The sequence below is a fragment of the Stegodyphus dumicola genome, chromosome 5, assembly GCF_044657685.1.
Source record: "Stegodyphus dumicola isolate Sdum_Otavi_A_Nest chromosome 5, ASM4465768v1".
Classification (NCBI taxonomy): domain Eukaryota; kingdom Metazoa; phylum Arthropoda; class Arachnida; order Araneae; family Eresidae; genus Stegodyphus; species Stegodyphus dumicola.
The window spans coordinates 84657727-84678761 of NC_140772.1; the positions used below are offsets into that span (position 1 = coordinate 84657727).

The following is a 21035-nucleotide window of genomic DNA, read 5'->3' on the forward strand; positions in this document are numbered from 1 at the left end:
CACAAGTGCTCAGCTTGTCGCAGGACCCTACTTTTGGTACTCTACTCGGTGTTTAGTCAAGCAAACTTGGTACCCATTTTATCGACCCTCTCAAAGGATGAAAAGCTGATCGAACCTCGGACCTGTGTTGCGCTAGCCGCTGCGCCACCGGCCTGTAAGAACATTCAGTTTGATATTTACTGGAAACGAGTAAATTACACATTTGATAATAATATTATCGTGTAATCAAAATAAAAAGGACAAACATTTGTTAAATAATCAAACTTTTTTTTTTTTTTAGTTTCATTTAATAATATTTTGAAAGTAATATTTCTATTATAGTTATACCAAAGATATTTACATAAAAACACATAAACGATACAAGGACAAATCTTAATAAATATAAACACAATTCTCCTTTTCCCATTATTAATGTTTGAGCTTCAAATGTTAAAGGAGTATTTTCGATTGGTTTATTCGATTATCGCAAAACACTTGAGGGCTTTCTGCTTAAGAGGAGGAATGTCTTCGTGGAGGACTTTCTAAGGCAACTAGCTCGTATACACGTTACGCATGGGGAGAACTATTAAAACGTCCATGCAGCCAACCCGTTCACCTGGAATCGAAACAGATCGAATTACCAGAGTTCAGCGACATTACCGCTTGGCCGCTGGTGGGCTAAAGGAGTACTTTTGCAGATACTTACTTTAATAGTCTGGTAATGGAAATATAAAAACTAAAGTGTAAGTTTTTTCCTACAATGAAGATTTTGTAATATGCAAGATTGGCCTTGAAATCTGTTAACACTACACGCCACTGATGACCAAACTTCATGTCAATAAGAGCCGCATGTTATAACTGAAGAAAACTAAAATGCCCATTTAATTATTTAAAGTAGTAAAACAGTTTTTGAATGGACAGAATTTTATTTAATAATTTAACAGCAATACTGTATTTTATATTTAATACGGCTATTCAATGTACGAATAAATATTTTTCATTGCTCTTTCTTGCACTCAGGAAAATAAGCTGCGGCTGCAACAAATGCACAAATTTTAAAACGTCGTATGCAGAGAGAGCCTCAAAGTTTTGTAAATAGCAATTATTATTATTTTTTTTTTTTTTTTTTTTCTCCCTTTCCAAGAAAATCATTAGGAGAGGTGTGAGAAGATGGCAGCTAACGATACATTACTTCTCGGAATTTTAGATACCATAGAACGATTCACAGGTGCACAGCACACCTTTTGTGTTAAACACTTATACACAAATAACGATTCTTACTTTGTTAAAGTGGCTTCTTTCACTGTACATAAGGTAAAAAAAAAGTTCTGAAATAAATCTCCAATAAATTGATTTCTTTCAGAGATGACATCTCGTGGCCTCCAAGAGACGTTTTCATAACAGTGCCACCCCTTCATACAAGTCAGTGTTGTCCAAAAAGACACATCATCATAGTGGTGCCAAGACATAGAGAACATGCATAAACTGAAGATCAGTTAACTCATCGTAGGCACCCTTATGCCAATCCGGCGTTTTTTATAAGGTTGATAAGTTTTCGTCAATGAGAAAAAATTTTCAGGTTGTGCTTCTTGGAAGAAGCCTTGGGTATTTCAATAAAATAAACTTTATTTTCATCGAAATAACGAACTATTATACTTATCAGGCGTGAAAAGGATTTATATACAAAGTGCCCAATGAAGATCGCCAAATTCTGACAACTAGATTCTTCGCTTGGAATATATAAAAAATGAAAAAAGAGCTGTACCTATAACAATTCATAGTTTTCAAGATAAATGCGAAAGAAAAGTATGATTTCATATCCGGTGCAAGAAAAAAAGCTCTGAAAGGGTTCAGATTTTAACGATCGCCCAAAAGGATTTGTTAAGGATTTTACGCTCTCGATGAGTTCGAAATTTACCAGGCTTCTGTTGCAGTCACTCCTGTTAAACCATTTCTTTTTGTCTTTTTAACTTTATTAAGCATCATTTTTTATCATATACAATTTATAAGAAAAATTACAAAAATTTTAAAAGCAGCATTATTTAGAATTCCTGATTCAATGGCATACAGTTTTCTACATTTTTTTCAGTCTTTTCTCAGTTTATCATATTAATGTTCAGTTTTCTTAGTAAGAAGATGGCTTACAAAACTTTTTATTTTGTCTTTTTACTATTAACGCTTTGTGTGCTAATTTTGTGTGTTCTTCGCACTTGCGCCACGCAAAATTCAATCCAACAGCAAAATCACAAGATATTTTACAACAGCGTATTCTTAGAATTTCCGATATACAGTCTCGCGCGCTGGAGGTATATCAGGTATATTCGCAGTAAAACGCGCACCTTCTTTACGAAGAAACCCGAAAGATACATCTGAGATGCTCTTACCTTTTGAAATCTTTCATCTGAAGATTTTCCACAGTTTTTTGAACAATGGTATACTGAACTGACAAGCAATAAGGGGAACAATATGTATGTGAGGGCAATGCTTGATGGAGTAAATAATCCTGAAAAGAAGTTGGGTTGTATTCAATGCAGTTGTGCATTGAATGTTATGCTAGGGTTTCTAGAAAAGACTGGCATAATTTGGGAAAAGAATGCTGCCGAATTAAGAGTCAGATGCTTTCTCTTTCTGTAGTCATTTGAAGCCATGATTTTGAAGTGAACATCCAAGGATCTAGTAAATCGCATGGCTTTAGTTGAAATGCAGTTGATCTAGTGTTCCTTTTAGTCGTAAATATGGTTCTGCTAAATGAAACTAACACACTGCTTGTTACAAATGCCAAGTCATTCAATTTGAGAAAGAAAATGGAAATCGTGCTGCAGTAAGGATGTTTGGTGTTGGTGAAAGCTCCATATGTCAGTGAGGGAAAAAAAAAAAAATGCATTTCAGTAATAAATATGCCAAAGAAAAAATGTGCTTTGCATAAAGCAGTAATGAAATGCCCTATTCTAGAAGAAAGTGTTACTGCAAATTCCATGTATGAAAATTAGTATTTAAAATAAGATGTCAACTTAGTAAGAGTTTTGCATAAAAAACAGTACTTTACTTTTTTAAGTTAGAACCAACACACAAGAAAGAAGGATTCTCCTTTTTCTGATTAATTTAGTTACAGGAAAATATTTTTCTCACTTTTTTTTTTTTTTTTTTTTTTTTGTTGTTTTGTTTGTTTGATTGTTTCTGTGGGGCCATAATAAAAATGTTAACATTTTTATACTCGTTAATTAAAAGGTATCGCTTGTTCAAAACTGACAGAGCATGAAAATTTATTTTGTTTAACTTCTTGAGCTAGAACTATGACCTCATGATTATTTATGCATTATTTGTTCAAAGAATATTTAACTATACTGTTTTTAAACATCGCATATAATATTTGACATTCCTAAAGAATATTTAGGATAAATTACATACTTAATACAGTTACATTAAGTATGTAATTAGTCATAAAGCATTGTATATTTACAATAATAATTATAGATACATAACACTTTATGAGGAGTAAGACCAAATTAGTTGAGTTTCCAATGCATGAGCGTAACATTTCTATTAAAATAAAGAGTGAATTAAACTAATTTTAATGTTCTCAAATATTCTTCCTCAGTAACCTAGAAACAAGCTAGGTTTAAAAAAAATAGAAATTCATTTTATTATACCTATTTCACAACATAAGCTACTTCAAAATAGTGAAACTAATTTAAACTAGGCTCTCTGAACTAAATACATATGAGAAATCTGTTTCAATCAGTAATACAGCAATTTGCAAATATGCAAGCATTGCAGAACTTGAGAACAGAAGTATCAAAAAGTTTTCCTTGAAATTCACTTTACTCATAACAGAAGTACAGCATCAAAACTGTGAAGAAATGGGCTTAGACACAAAACTTTATATCATCATAGGATGATAATATCCTAAAAATTAAGTTTACAGAGTGATTGATTGCAGTATTGTTATTTAAAAGCCAAAAACATAAGTAATTAATATCTGTTGTCTATTATCAGCCAGCAATTAATGATCAGTTATCTAATGCAAAACTATAACTACATGAATTAATTCTTAAAATTTCGTCGCATAGAATAATTAGTAAAGTGAGTTTTGAAAATTAAAAACAACAAATAAAACCAAATGCTATCATACTTTTTATTTCTACGTCTTTCTTTCTTTCTTTTTTCTTTCTTTTTTTTTTTTTTTTTAATTTTTAGATAATTTTTACCGAGTAATTAGTTTATGTGTACACATTTCTTAAACTGAAACACTGACTAATAATAGATTAATAAAAACTCAGAATTAATGGGTTCTGCTCCTGGCAGATGAATACTGTTACGTACGTTCAGGTTCTTAATAGACTGAATGCACAATTCCGATAATAGGTTAATAAAATGTATTCTTATCAAAAGAAATATATCAGAACTCCGGAATTTTCCTCAGACATATTCGTACAAGTGTTCAGAATATCACGCAGTAATAATCAGTAGTCATATTTCAAACTACTGAAAACGTTAAATAAAACGCAATGCAAAGCGCATTTAAAGAGAAAGCTAATCCGATTTATCCCAGTTTACGCGGAACTATAACTCGCAATAACAGTTACTAAGCAACTAAGCTTGTCTCGCTCCGGCTTTAAACAGTTTTCAACCGGTCGCGCGAGAGAGTTCTAGCATTTTCTGCTTTTTGACATTTCTGGAAACCAAAAAGAGGATGCAATTACGGTTACAGCTAACACAGTGGTCAATTAAATTTATTCAATTTCAATACAAATTACCGAGATATCTATTTATTCAACGTTAAATGCACGTATTAAAACATCAACATCGGCGATCGAGACCCATGATTGATGACGAAGTCAGGACAGACCAGCTGGAAGACGACGATATTAAACCCATAAAATTGACTTAGTGGAGTCTGTAAACCGAAAACCTATCTGGCACGGCATTTCGATCTATAGTTGTAAGACAAAACAATCTTCGGCTCTCTGGGATTCACTCCACATTCGAAACGGCGTCTTATACCGGAAATTTGATTTTAATTTTAATTTGTTGTGCAACCGGATTAAGGTCGCACGACAAATTAAAATTAAAATCAAATATCAGCTCGTATTTCGCTTCGATCCTGGAAGCTTCCTGGGCAAGGTCTTCTAGACAGAGCGTGTCGCACGACAAATTAAAATTAAAATCAAATATCAGCTCGTATTTCGCTTCGATCCTGGAAGCTTCCTGGGCAAGGTCTTCTAGACAGAGCGTCGGTGTGTCCGTGTGATGATTCCGTCCGATGATGGATAGTGAAGTCATATTTCTAGAGTCTGTATCCACCTGGCTAATTAGCTTTTAGGATTCTTGAAATTTAAATGGCAGGTTAACAATGCATGATCCGTGCACAGTAGGAACTTTCTGCCGTAGAGATAATGATGGAAATGTTCTACGGCTTTAACTATGGACAGCAATACTTTTCTGGTGACACAGTAATTCCTCTCCGGTCGGTTTAAATAGGCACTTGTTCCAGTAGGCCACGACACGTCCTTGGCCCTTTATTTCTTGGGACGAAACAGCACCGATACTCTCATTGCTCGCATCCGTGACAAGATTAAATAGTTTATCGAGCTGAGGATACGTCAGGATTTGAACCGATGTGAAACCTTCCTTCAGGTTGCTAAATGCCATTCCTTTGTCCACTAAAACATTCGTTTGCTCTCTGTGAGGTTGTGAAGGGTCGTGCAATGACAGAAAAGTCCTTCACGAATCTCCTATAGTAGGTGCAAAGCCCCAGGAAACATTTCAGCTAATGTACATTTTCGGGACATTTTCAGTCTTTAACTGCTAATACTTTATCTGGATCCGTACACACACTTTACGCAGAGATGACATGTCTGAGGTAAGTCCCTTCCTGCCTGAATAATTTACATTTGGCGGAACTTTAAATTTAGATTGTCTTCTTTCAGTTTTTAAAGCACCTTTCTAAAATTTTCTAGATGTTCTTCAAAACTTTTCCCGACGATGATGAAGTTGTCCAGGTATATCAGAGAGGCTTTATAGGAAAGACCTCTCAACACAGTCACCATGAGGCGTTCGATTGTTGTCGGCGTATTAGATAATCCAAACAAAATCACCTTAAACAGCCGAAGTTTTTGTCCGGTAGTAAATGCCGTCTTTTCTCGGTCATCAGGATGTATCTCCACCTGCCAATATCCACTTTTTAAATAAAGTGTCGGAAAACACTTTCTTCCAGAAAGAGTGTCCAGAATATCGTGAATTCCAGGAAGAGGGTAGCTGTCTTTCTTCGTAACCTCGTTCAACCAGCGATAGTCAATGTAAAATCTAGTTAACCCGACTTTCTTTCTGACCAGGACGATGGGAGATGCCCGTGAACTTGCTGGAGGCTCGATGACATCGCTTTCTTGCATGTCCTTTAGAAGTTTTCCTACCTTTTCCTGTTTAGCAATCGGTAGACGTCTTGGATGTTGCTTAATTAGCGAGTAATCCCCGGTATCGATTCTATGCTGTGTCAAACTAGTCCGACTTACGTCAGAAGACGACAAGAAAATATCTTGAAATTCTCGAGTGATACGTTCTGCAGCACTACTCTCTTCCACGCTTAATTGTGCATTCTGCAATAACTCCCATGTAATGCTCTCTCAAGACGGATTCTTCAGTGTTACTGTTTCGTTCAACGCTGGTCACCGAAGTACACTTCACCTTGTTGCAACCACTTCACCTTTCTTAATAACAATCACCGTGATAACAGTTCTCGATAGGTCGACGAGTGCTGAGCTACTAGCACTCTTTTCGGGCTGTTACAACTCTTAGGATATTCTATGATGCCATAGCATAAAATTCTATTTCTGGCTATGGATCTACGATATAAAAATTCTGTTCTTGTTGGTATTGTTATATCGTCTTGAATTACGGTTTTGTAGACAGATTTAACTCCTTCATCATTAGTTCCGAATAGGGTTATGTCCTCAGAGGCAGAATACAGTTAGTTATTTTTAAAGTCCAAAGTAAAATTGTATTTCCTTAGAAAATCAATCCGAGTATGCACGGATCTGTAATATCTGCCACATATGCCGTGTGATGGTAGGCGGCACTTCCAAACGTGATGTTAACTTTTAATTTTTTATCAATGTCGATTTTATCACCGGACACAGTTATGGAAAGTAATGCAGGGAGGCATCCAGATGAGTTTACCTCTCAACTGTTGAGCCAAATATTTTCGAATGATGGTAACATTAGCTCCTGTGCAAGTGAATGGAGTTTTTTCCCCCCATTCCGCAGTGCGAGGAACTGTTTGAAGTACACAGATTATAGGAACTAGTTCTTCGAATTCCCAGCTGTCAGCGTACCGTCACTATTCGGAGTAGTGATTGGATCTGATTCTGACGAGTCTTGATTATTCGCTCTTTTCAAATCTAGCTCCCGCGGAATCTTCCTTATTACCTTTTTTCATTTATTCGGAGCTATTCCTTTGAGTTCCATTTTGAATCTTTGAATACTGTGTTATAGTATAGTTATGTATATTACGCATTATCTTTTTGTACAATATTACTGTAATATTTATGTAAAATAATAAATTATATTTTTATTTATTTACTTATTTTACTAACGTCTTGTAATCAAGAGCTGTGAATTTCTTTCTAATCTTCTTTAAAATTAGTATGTATTAACAAACATAAATTTTCCATCTAATGCATTTTTCAAGGTTGTAGAACAAAATATAGATCATATCGAAAAGAAAACCTCGAGCAATATTTGGTATCATTTTGTCAAATTAAATAAAAAAAGGAAATGCCGGTATTGTCAGCAGATAATTCCCTGTTCTTCGGGATCTGATCCAATCTAAAAATTTATTTTCCACTGTGCTTCATAGTAGCAACAAAATATCAATTATAGTAATAAAATAATGTAATGCTTAACAAAAATTAGTTTAGTTTTCATTATTTTTTAACTTTTAGCATTTTTTTATTCCAGACTTTTATTGTTGTTCTATGTAGACATGATTGTTTTAGGGAATCTCGAAAGTACAGTTGAAAGAAATCAGTCCATGAAGTGAGTGGTTTGGTTGAGTTGATTCCAGCGATCACACTCCTTGTTCAATTCTTTCTGTTTTCCCCCCAATCTTTGCACACGAATTTTGATTCATGTCTGTTCCAAACACATTAATCAAAGTCATTGTTAGTGACCGGTGAATCGTTAAAAAGAGCTGGTTCACTTCAGTGAGCGAATGGTTCCAATCTGATCCCTTTAAGGAGCAGTTTTGTTCATCTCTAATACAGACTAAACCATGAGCTCCTTACTTAATTCTGAATGATCATAAATAATCATCATTAATAGATATACATTTTAAAATTTTTGCATATAAAAAAAGGAGTTTTTTCAGGTGACTATGAGGACACAGACCATCAGAAACAATTTCATTCTAAAGGATGAGGGAATTTTTTCATTAAGGAATCATTCCTAATTCATGGAAAACTACAAAAAATCATGGTTCTGAAATGAATCCCATTTTTCTTTCTTAAAAATCTTATTTTTTATTATTATGTAAGCATAAATATTTATTTTTAAAGTTGAAAGATTTTAGAAAATTACTTTTCCTTTAAAAAATTAAATATTTAATTGATTATACTATATTGCATAGTATGTCACAATGGCAGAATATTTAACCCTTGTCCACAAATTTTTAACTCCTGCTTTCATTTTAATGCATTATATCTTTTACACGGGGGAAAAAAGAAAAAAAATCCTCGGGGGATTGGAGAAAAACAAAATGTATGATCACAAGACCAAAAAACTTATAAAATAATTTTAAAACACAGCATTTGCCCGGACGGAAAGTCTACGTCACAATGCTTTTATATTTTTAATATTATCTCATTTTATATATTATCCCATTAAAAGAAAAAAAAAAAGATAAAATAATAGAAAAGTAAATAAAATGAAATAAATATCTGATATGCTGCAAATCAAGACATGAAAAAATATATTACATAAAATGCAATGGATGCCTAATACCAACTGTTTCTGGTATACAAACGCCCTGCATGGAAACATGCATGTACAATTCTCATCTTTTAAAGCAGGATTCTTTCATCAACAGAATGTGACACTTCTTAACAGAGTATACATCTACCACAAATATGCAACAACCGTCCACAAAGGATTTTAAAAACTTATAAATATATGTATTCATAATCTCAATGTTTATGACAAACAACAGGTCAAGTTATTCGAATATGGCAAAGCATTCAAAAGCTGTCTGCTTAAGGGAAGTGATGCTTTCATACAGGATTTTCTAACAGAGAAACTTGCTAACAAGCCAGAGAACAGAAAATATAGCTATAAAATATTTAAATACTTATAACATACAGAGATTTATTACAAATATGAAAATTTCTTACCTAGAAAAATCAGTTACTTTGTCTTTAATTAATGAATTCTTCATTATATACCATAAGCATGTAGAGTCATTATGTTTTTAATTTGGAAAGAGGAAAGATGAAAAATATGCAACGCCTTCGCAGAGAATCGAACCGAGGACCTTTGGGAAAATGCGCCCAGAGTGCAGACCACCACATCACGAAGGCATGCCAAGAAGGTGGGAGAAATACCTTATATACTCCCCCCTTTTAAAGGGCGACCCCATCGCCAAATCCTGAGTGTGGAGATTCATCATCCATAACCCTTTTAGTTCGGGCATCACTGTAGAGTCATTAGCTATTGTTTTGGAAGCATGAGAGATGAAAAACATGCAACGCCTTCGCCGGGAATCGAACCACAGACCTCTGAAATACACGCCCAATGTGCAGACCACCACACCACGAAGGCATGCCAAGAAAGTGGGAGAAATACCTTATAAGAATATTTAAATACAGTTTTTCCTTATGGTACTGTATATTTTCTCCATGAATGTTTCACTTAATAGTACTCACATTTCAACTTACAGTAAAGCAATTCTGAATAAAAATATTTTTTATTTAAAATGTACAAATATGCAGTTTTTATTGTATAAAAACATATACAACAGCTAATAAGCGTGGAGCAAACATCAAGAGCATTTTCTCTTGTCTGGTTCAACTTTTAACAGATCAATACAATGGTTTTCTAGCAAACCACTCCACACTTCATAATGGTGATTGAGACTAGTCTGCAAATGAAGTTTGCAATGGCTTCCTAGTGCACCCCACGGTGTTCTACAGCCATAGAATACTCTACGGATTCTTGAATGAACTAAGGCCATAGCACACCTAAAAGGTAGAGAATGGAATTTGAATTCAAAGTAAAATTAAAAGCATAGTGTTTTAAAAACATTGTTTCCTTTATAGGAATTAATACATGCTTACTCAGAAAATTTTAAGATTTATGATAATTCCAAACTTATGAAAATACTGCTGAAATTTTATAGTTTACTTAAACTTGCTTTTGAAAATGAGTGCATAAAGCTTTTTTCTTTTTAACTTTGAAACTTTTTAAAACTTTCAGACATTCAATATTTAGCATTTAAGGCAGTATTTAACATTATTATTACATCTACTAAAAAGAAGTACTTCATTAAAATTATTTAAAATGCAGATTTTATAATAATGTCACTTACTGCTGAAAGTGTAGGAAGCTCTGACATTATAGTAATTAACCATAAAATGAAGATCTACATTAGATGATGCATAAAATGTTTAAATTTTCATGAAATACTACTTTACTTCATACAGAGATGAAATAAAAAATGTTTAGGCTATTCTAACAAACTAAAAATCACTTTACATTAAAAATAATTAAAATTTTCTAAACATAATTAAAAACAATCATGTTTTTAAGATAAAACTGATTTAAAAACTACTTTTGTTTAAGATTTACTCTAACACTTTACACTACAACACTTACTTATATAACAACTTTACACTTTTTTATAATAAAAAAAATTATTTAGTAAATATATTTTTCTATTGGGACTTCCAACAATCTTGTCTTCTAAATTTATTCTCAAAACAATCTCTAATGAACCTTTCTTTCCTTGGCATTTTAATGACACAATTTAATTTCAATACTAAATTTTATAAGAAACTATTCTACCCTTTTCTTATGCCAAATACTATCCCACTTTACTAAATAAAAAATGGCCCATTTCTACTCTAACATTTTTCTGTATACTTAGTTTTCTATTTCATAATCTTCTGCAACATTAAATACTTAACCTATTTGAAAGCTCTTGCCACTGAATCATATCTTTCTCCTTTTTTTTATGGTAATAATACAAAAAATAAAAAACACTTTTCCATTGAAACCTTATTGTCAACCATTTTTTTTCCCTCCATTCTGTTAATTCCCAAAATTCCACAGATTATCCAGACAATTGATTTTCAAACACGTCATTTTCACTCTCTCTAAAAAAATATATTAAATATTGATCAAAGATCACATTTCAGATTTTACGTCTAGTGGAATTATAATATTCTTTATCAGTACAGTTTAATTAACACTACTCAAACTCAGAAAGTGTTACAAATTTGCATAAAAAACATAAATCTTAAGTTAGGAAAAAGAGAATTAATAAAACTTCCATAGCAAACCATTGGTGGACCTTCCTTTTAACTTCAATTATATTAAGCTTAAATGTTTTTTAAAATAAGCCTAAAAATTTCTTCACTGATAAATTAGATTCCACATTCATTAAAACTTATGAGCTTTAGTAAAGGCTCTTAATTTTCTATCCAAAAATTTATCACGTGTTAAAAAGCTTTCCTTGCTGTCTCAACAGATAACTCTAAAATTGTTACCTCCTTAATTTTTACGTTATTATTATTCTTCTGTAATTAAATAGCTTATTTCTAGGGAGAGAGGATGCTAAATGTTTTTTCCCTTCAAGAAGAGCAACTTATTTAGATTCCCTTGAAATGCACAGAGATTTTATGTAAAATATAACATTAATCTAACATTGCTTTTTGCTAATTTTATGGATACTTTATATGCTAAATTAGTGAACAATGCCACAATAATCAGAAAGCATCCTAAGAATAGCAAAATAAAGATTACTTAAAAAAATTATTGTTCAGATTGCCTTCTCAAGAACTTCCGTTTAAACTATATTTTTCGGTTACATTACACAGAAGTGTCTTCACGTTGTGTGATAAAGCTAAATATTAGTAATGTTGTACAAAGAATTTCGTAAAGTTGTTCACTAGATTATAATACAGTTGTTCTCAAACTGCAGATCCTTCCCTCTTCTCCTTCCCCAAATTAAAAAAATACATATACATTTATTTAGACTAAGATTATTTTTAATGTGTTTTTATAAAATAAACTACAAAAATATAGAAAATATTGATAAATAACAAAAATAAAAGTTTTTTATACCAAGTAAAACTAATTATTCAGCAGCTAAATAAAAGACTGACTGAATCCTCTCTCCCCCTGAAAAGCTATAAAATCTCCCCCCACACACACACACCTAGTTGAAAACCTCTGTTATAAGTAATACATCAGCTCCTTTATGTTATTATTACTCTGTAATTAAATAATGCATTTATAAGGGGGGAACTATTCAATTTATTTTTTTTAATTTTGAAATGAAATATTAATTTATCAAAAAAGAAATATTAGCTAGCTTACTGAAAAGGGCAAGGAAAAACTCAAAAGATACATTAGTAAATTAAAATATACAATTAACACAACTAACCAAGTTACAAGTGCTTTAAGATAGTTTCATGAGATAATAAATCATACCTTCTGTAAATGGCATCAGAAGGATTGGCATTCACTGATGATACAAAAATCTAAAGGATGGAATGCAAAAAACTATTATCTTCAAACATATAAAAAGGAAATTAATAATCACTCACATAATGCAAGGCTCTCTTGTGACATAAAGATCATATCCAGTGCATAAATAAGGAAGGGACATTTTTTTAATATCTTTCCCTGGATTCAGGCTTTTCAATTCAGCAATATTTTTCTCAGCTTCTTCCTTAGAGAAAGGCAAATGATACACATGTTCACCTTTCAGAAAATTAAGAACAATTTTAATAGGGTAATAACTAAAACTGTATATGAATTTTACAAAACATTAAATAAAAGCCTGTAAAATAAAAATGTGTCCTGAGAGTTTACAAAAGTGTATAAGGAAGGCATGATATTTCTTTTCAATTACAAATTCAAGATCACATACTTTAGTAAGATTTAATATAGTTAGATGGTTAAAAATAGAATTATACATGCACAAGCACATTATGTTTTATATTTCATTAAAGATAGTTCCTAATTTCCTAAATATTTTCATAATTAAATATTAATTATGAAAATTACATAATTCATGAGAAATGTCAGAAATAATAAATTCCACAGAAAGAGAAAATCAGCTGAACGAAATTGATTTTATACTTATTTCATATTAATATATGATATTAATATTTTTTCCTACATAACACTACTATATTATTAATTAATGAAAATGTTTTCATTATATTTATTTTTATCTGTATGCCTGGAATAGCCTTCTTTGGTAATAGGTATGCATACGTATGTATGTATATTTTTATATTTACTGAAACATCTACTTTCAATTTATGAGTCTGAATGGATTCTGAAATGGAATTTCAGTTCATAACAACAACAAAAATCGAAAATTAACATATTTTTTAGGAAAATAGAAAACAAAATTTAATTAATTATTACTTTGCATTTTATTACAGAAATAATACTATAGTTTTATCTTCAAGTAAGTTTGTCAGTAAATTTATCCCCAAGAACTGTATCATTTTTCCATTCAATGAGAATGAACAAATGATACTAACAATTAATCTCCTTTAGCAGCCCCAAGGAGTGTATCCCTCATTTCAAATTGAATTAACTATTTGGGGGGAAAATTATTTAATTACTTTGCATTTTGTCAGACCTAATAACCAGTTTTTATTTTCAAATAAGTTAAATTATTGTTAATAAATTCATCCCTGTTAACAGCTCCAAAGACTGTAGCATTCCTTCATTTCTTTACTTTTTTTCCATTTTATTTACTTTTCTGTAAGAAACTAAAATATAATCATCAGTTAAATAGAATAAACAATGAAAGAAGCATAAACCATACTATCAATGTTCCACGATCCGCCACCTTGACTTCTAGCCACTAGATCAATTGCAACCATAATAGCATGTTGCATAGGATGCAAATTCCTACAGTCATGAGCAATTGCAATAATTTTTGAAGATGATGGATCAACAATAATACAGCCAACTTTAATCTAAAATACAAACAACTGAAAATAAGCAATAAATAATAAGTGCTTGCATATGCATAATAAAGCCAACTACTTGTTTCCTTTCTCAAGATTACATCAAAAACAATCAAGAACATATGCCATTATATATAAAAATATGTTCATTTAATTCAAACAAAATTAATATTATTTAAATTGAACTATGAATACAAAATAACAGAAAAAGCACTATTTTATATGAAATCAATTTCACTTAAATCAAAGCTTTCAATCTCTCTAAAAATGAGCAAGTTTTATTAAAGTTTTTCTTTAAATTTTCCCTACATGCTACTTTATTCCCCAAATATTTTTTTAAAAAATAATTTTGGACTTTTCAAGCTATGATCTAGAAAATTATTTTGAAATAAATACCGCCGATCTTTCAAGTGTTTTATGTGATTGAAAACGGGCTCTGCAATGGACAATACGAAATTTAAAGTATAACAGTTGTTTCTTTCTCATTCCCTAGATAATTTTCACAGAACTTAGTACAATATTGTAGATTATTTTCTTAACTGATAATAAAATTTTTGAACTAATCACATGAAGTCCACTTGACCCAAATGATGAATAAGATGACACATTTTTTAATACTTTTTAAAATAATTTTGTGGATATCCCACTACTTGTTTAACAGTAAAGCACATCTGTTGTGTTGCCTCTTTCATGTTCTGCAGTGCATTCTACATATTCTTGATTTTACCTTGCACTTTAGATACCCAGTGAATGTTTGGGATCATTTCCCTCATGCCTTTGAAGATCATTCCCCTTGTTTGAAAATTATGTGTTCCTTTCCCTCTATCTAGAACATATTTTATAACATCTGATGAGCATTTTATCCTGCAGCAATCTTTGCTACTGCTCAGTTAGCATCTTTTAGATTTATAGTGTCATCAAGGTTTTTGTGGGCAGGAATCATGAAAAATCTAAGTAACATTCCCTGCAATTGAACAAAAACTCTCCAATTGTTAGATGGGTGTTTTCTTACAACAAATGTTGCATTCTCAAATTTCTTTTTAATTTTTTGCAATAAAACGTTTTCTAATGCTTCTAATGATATTTAGCAATTTTCTAACATTTTAAATTCTGTAGATAAGGCAGTGAAAACCACAGACTTCTCAAAATATACTTTTAATTGATTATTTGGCATTTTTACTAAACAAACAAGTTCAACATAATTACCTCTGCTATTAGATTCAGTAGGTTTCCTATGTCCTCTAAATGCCAATTCTTGCTTTGACAAGAAACATATACCATTTATTCACTTAGATATTATATATCTATTAGCCATTACTTTCTTTTATAATTTTAAATGTTTATTTTATATTGGCGACTAATGTTAAACTCTATTTTGTTTTGATATCCAAATTACTTAAATTTTATGAAAAAATCAATGTGATGTTTGGTAATCTCACATCTTTTATAAGTTTTACTTAAAATCATTTGAATCATCAAAACCATTTTCATTCCACGCACTGATTTCCTTTGAAAACAGCAAACAAGCCCAACAATACAATGTTTGCATTTTTATGCATCCACAAAACAATTTTATATCATCATAAATTTTATCATGTAAATGTCAAGCAAATTTTTTTGTTGAAATAGTTATATTTAATTTAGGCTTTTGTCTTTTATTCCCCACATTATAGGGTCCTGAGACTAAACGTTTTGTAAATAAATTTTCAACAGCACAGTTACATTCTGAATCAGTAACTATGACATACGGGCTAAAATTAAAAATAAAAATATGAAAATTTTACTTGCACAAAATTTTCCCCAATTCTATGAATTTGAATTTATTTTTTTAAAACATTAATAAAATTAACATAAAATATTCTTTACTCTTTAAATCTTAAAACAATCTAATTAATTACTCAACTAACTCATTATGAGTGTCTAGGGGATAGAATCAGCAGAAGTGTTTGGTGTGCATGAGCTAAGCCATGGAAGATTGGTACTCTCTAAAGTGCATGCTCTGTCTACTTTACAGGATGAAAATATTTTTGCCATGGAAGTTAACAAGTATTTAACAATACAGCATTTCCTTTCGCAATATACACATACGAATTCCCAATCAGCAATTCCTGCCGCAATGAGACAGACTGCTGTTGGTAGCCCCAATAGTCTGTTTTCATGTTATCATATGGTGAACATCCTACATACATTCTTTGCATCTCATATCTTCTCTTTCTTTATTTTTGTCTTTTAAAATAAACTATTTACAAGTATAAACCATTATGTTTAGTTCACAAGAACAACATAAATATTTTGACAAAAATAATCACCCAATAATATATGTATTTATTACATTTTAAAGAATACAAGGGAAGTGGTACATCTACAGCTTCTATAGACTGCATGCCACTGATAGAAAAAGATATTATCTGAAAATTTGCCAATGCACTTTTAAACTTCAAGTTTTTGATTTGCCTTATAATTACTGAAGGATGAAATTTATAGGTATTTTCTCTCTACTTTCTGCATGCTTACATGGTGTAATGGTTAGCACACTTGGCATGTATTCGAGAGGTCCAGGTTCAAGTCCCAATGAGGGCATGCTTGTTTTTCATGTCTCCTCCTTCAAAAATCCTAATGTCTCTACAGTGGCGCCTGAACTAAAAGGTGGTGGATGATGATTTTCCACCACTGGATTTGGTGATTGGATTTGCTAATCTCCAGTCACCCTTTAAAAAGGATAATGTATATTCTCCCTTTCTGCATGTCTTCGTAGCGTAATGGTTAGTATACTTGCCGCATATTCGAGAAGTCCAGGTTTGAGTCTTGGCAAGAGCATTGCTTAATTTTTATGTTTCCTGCTTCAAAATACCTGATGACTCTACAATGTTACTGCTGTTTTTTAAAGATTGCTATACACTACCTTTAATCATTAACTTGCTTAGTCATTTCCTGATAACTCCAACCAGCAATGTAATTGATTTGGCAAAATAAATTCTTTTTTTTTTTTTTTTTTTACTTTTTGTTGAATCAGAGTTATTTTCTTCCGTATAATAATAATATGGGCAAGATTCCGTGATAAAGTCTTTAATGAAACATCTCTTCCCTCATTCAGATCCATGTTGTATTTGACTTATTTTAAAAGAAATGCTCAGAGTAATAATTTAAATTACACAAAAAGAATATGCATGTGTAGCTCATTAACATAGGCACTAATGTCTTTTATTGATTATGGTGAAACATTCAACCACCACAAGTCTAGAGGAAAAGATGTCTTTGTACAGGACTTCTTGAGAGAAAATAGCTCATATTACTTGTATTACCAATGTAGTGAACTTGTGCAGGATTCGAACCAAAATCAAATTACCACTGTTCCACAATCTTATTCATTTGGTCATTCATAGGCCAGCATTTATATTATAATAATATATACCTAAAAGCCTAAACTTCATGTCTCAGAACAGAAAATTTGAAATTAAAAAAAAAAAAAAAATCTAAAGATCTATAAAATAATTATGATTCTTCAGGGAATACTACTTCACATCAAAAATATTTAAGCAATATAATATATAAACAAATAAAGACAAAATTTTCTTTAAATTTTGAATATTTATCAAACAGCAAAATGCTGCAATATTCATGATAATACTATATTTTCAGACAAATTTTTTAAAAACAAATCGATCTTAATATCAGAAATATATTTTAAATGCAAGATCTTTTTGCTCCATTAAAATAAATTGTCCTGAGTTAAAAAAAAAAAAAAAAAAAAAAAAAAAGTTACAGATTTGACAACTGCATTTGTAATTTTCATCATAATAAAATGATGAAATCTGGTTTTGAGACTTAATAATTTCTTTTATGTATAGTTTTTATCTAACTACTAATCAGGACCTCTTTCTTTTCAGTCAAATGAACATGCATACAGAAATGTTAAGTATAACTGCATAATTCTACTCTAAATAACACAGAAAAATTCAGTTTTACATTGATACAAATCAAAACATAGATACAGCATACCTCCCTATGAATTATTCATTTCAAAACAAATTTTAAAAATGCAAATTAAAAACAATTTTCCATGCTAAATTTAATCATCTGAAAAATAACACCATACATCACCATATTTTGCAGCACTTATACACATCTTCATCAATAGTTCCATTTCCTTCTTTTCTTCAGAAGTGAACAATTTATCATTCAAAATTTGTTCTGTACTATTGGGGGGGAGGAGAAATATTTAATCAAAATATAGAATAGAAAATTAAAAAATATCTTTTTTTAATTATGTTAATGGTGCATACTTTTATAAAAATTATCAAGTTGACCTATAGAACATTGACAACAATAATTATTACTATCTATAAAAAGGACAGATACTTACTGATTATCCACACCACCATAAAAAGTTGCTAATTTTGTAAACTGGTGAAAGGTGTTTGTTTGGCTAACTTTACAGATTATAAATATTCTGCTCATAAATAAAAAGAAGCACCTTCTAAGAAACAAGGAATTTTATGCGATAAATCAAAAACTATGTGGATGATATTTACATTTTTACAGCCAATGAATACTTCAGCAAAATGACAGCTAAATATAAAGCATATAAATCCAAATGCACTCAAACACATATATGGCAAGTATATCCATGAGTTGGCTTGTCATGTGCCTACTTGAAAATATGCCAAAAACATGGCAGTTTCACCACATCCTGAAACCAGGTGCGCAGATAATCAGGAAGTACCAAATAACAATGTAAGGGATCGAAACTTTCATGAAACATAAGTATGGCATATCACGAATACTGGAATAACTTTAATAAGTATATTTATAATATTGGAAGCAGTAATTAATTTTGATTAATTTTAGATTAATTTTGATCTTTTAGCCTGTATACTATAACCACCTTTGTCAGGTAATATTATTTATCAAACATTTTAATCCCTTTCTGCTTTCTTTCTCATAATACATTCCATCTGAAAATAAGCTTATGCTTCCTATATACATTTATATTGTTATATTCATCCAACTCATAAGGTAATGGTTTTATTATATCTACTTTCACTAGTGTATTAAATATACACAATAAAAAAATATCATAATTATTACGAGTTATTACAACAATACTTAATAATTTCTAATACTTACATAATAATTTCTAATAATTATAACTTTCTCCATATTTATATTTATTTATTTGGATTTATAACTTAGAAATTTTGGCACTTACATATTACCCTGCCAACCATGAAAGTTGGTTGCCATCAAATCATGAAAATTGGTGTAGATCTTAGCAAAGTTCCACCAAACATTCCCACAGGATTCTGATGCCTCTTTATTTAATCAACAATCATTATTCAACCAGCTTTTGCACTTCATAAAATGACTTTCTTTGATTTCTACTGTTTCATTAGGCCCTTCGATTTTACCAGAAGTTTTATTTAGAATGCTATGAGTACAAACTTCCTGCAGGTAATTGTTATAATCCATTGCTATTTTGCTGGCCATGTTCAGCTGACCATGCAGGTTGCAAATTTTAATCTTTTGTCTCAAAACACAAGGAAAAAAAAAAATTCAGCAATAGCAGTTAATTTATAGCTTTGTTATAAAATCATAAATTTTATATTATGATCATATTTTATATCATTCAATTTTTATGCTCATGAAAACGAAAAATGGCTTATTGAGAATCAGTTGGGGTACATCAAACAGAAGAGCACACAACAAGAGTGTTTATATCCCATTTGTCTGTAACTGCTCCCAAATCCCGCAGCTTGGCAAACAGTTTCACAGTCAATAGGACAGTAATATAGTTACATGGAAATATAAATTGTTTAATACTAGTTTAATAAGAATATTAATTTTTATAAATATTCATAATAACACTGCAATAAAAGATACTCTTTAGTATTTCTAATGCATACCAAGGTAACACTTTTAAATCATTAGATAAAAGCATAAATGTAAATGACTGAACGTAATAATTTTTGTTTATAGAATAATGACATTATTAGAAATCAAGTTGAATGTTTTACATTTAAAAACTAAAGTTATCATATTAAAGATTTACTAATATCAACCTACAGTCTCTATTTTTATAGTAATAATCATCCCAGAATACAGTGGGATAGGAAACAAATAAACTTTAATAGATACTATGTCTAAAATTATGCATTACAATTCACCATTTCAGTTACCAAAATTTATTTGAAAATTGTCAGAGTTATAATTAAGACATAAGCATGTCTCAAAATGTTTCAGCAAGCTACCAAATAGAACAGCCATTTACAATAAAACTATAACTATGCAGATTCTAGATACTCAGAGTTTCAATTATCCAGATTATTTAAACTTTTTTCTGAGCCCAAGTAAAATTAAATTTTTTACTGCATATACATTTTAAATTGTTCTGTTAACAGTTTGGCAGTTGTCAGATTAGGCAATTCTTTCGTCTCAACATATGCAATATCTGTTGAAAATTTGCAATACGAGCTGCTTTATTTGCGCCCACAGCAGTGCATAACTGGAATGCGAGCTGAGCTCATTTATGCCCATCAAAAAGTTAAACAATAAACTAGCATAACATATGATAATTTACCATTTATACAAAAGTATGTATCACAAAGAGAGACTTGAAATGTTTAGCATTTATATAATCTATAATCACTAATGGAAAAGCAATTATTCATTACATATACAGGTGAATTCTTCTTTGTTTATTTCATGAATCTTTGTTAAGCAAAGTATGTGTTCCTTTTTTCCCTTTTTCAAAAACAGACTACACAAGTATACTGGATTAACTTTTAACTTAAGTTACTAAATTAAAAAGTTTTTAATTTAAAACTTAAAAAAATTATATTTGTTTTTAAGTTC

General features: G+C 30.8%; 1 protein-coding gene across 2 annotated transcripts in view; it reads right to left on the reverse strand.

Moving 5' to 3' along the window:
- Positions 1–9915: 9915 nt before the first annotated feature.
- The window catches only part of LOC118191667 (tRNA-specific adenosine-34 deaminase regulatory subunit adat3), a 38767-nt gene continuing 27647 nt past the window's right edge, over positions 9916–21035 (reverse strand). Inside the window, exons 6-9 of one of the 2 annotated variants that reach the window (XM_035362501.2) lie at positions 18280–18379; positions 14039–14192; positions 12798–12954; positions 9916–10208 (exon numbers count right to left, since the gene is read on the reverse strand). In XM_035362501.2, coding sequence (XP_035218392.1) covers positions 10010–10208; positions 12798–12954; positions 14039–14192; positions 18280–18379 — 610 coding nt within the window. In that variant the 3' untranslated portion in view covers positions 9916–10009. Of the gene's footprint in view, positions 10209–12681; positions 12732–12797; positions 12955–14038; positions 14193–18279; positions 18380–21035 lie in introns of both variants that reach the window. The other variant, XM_035362502.2, reaches the window with a different exon arrangement.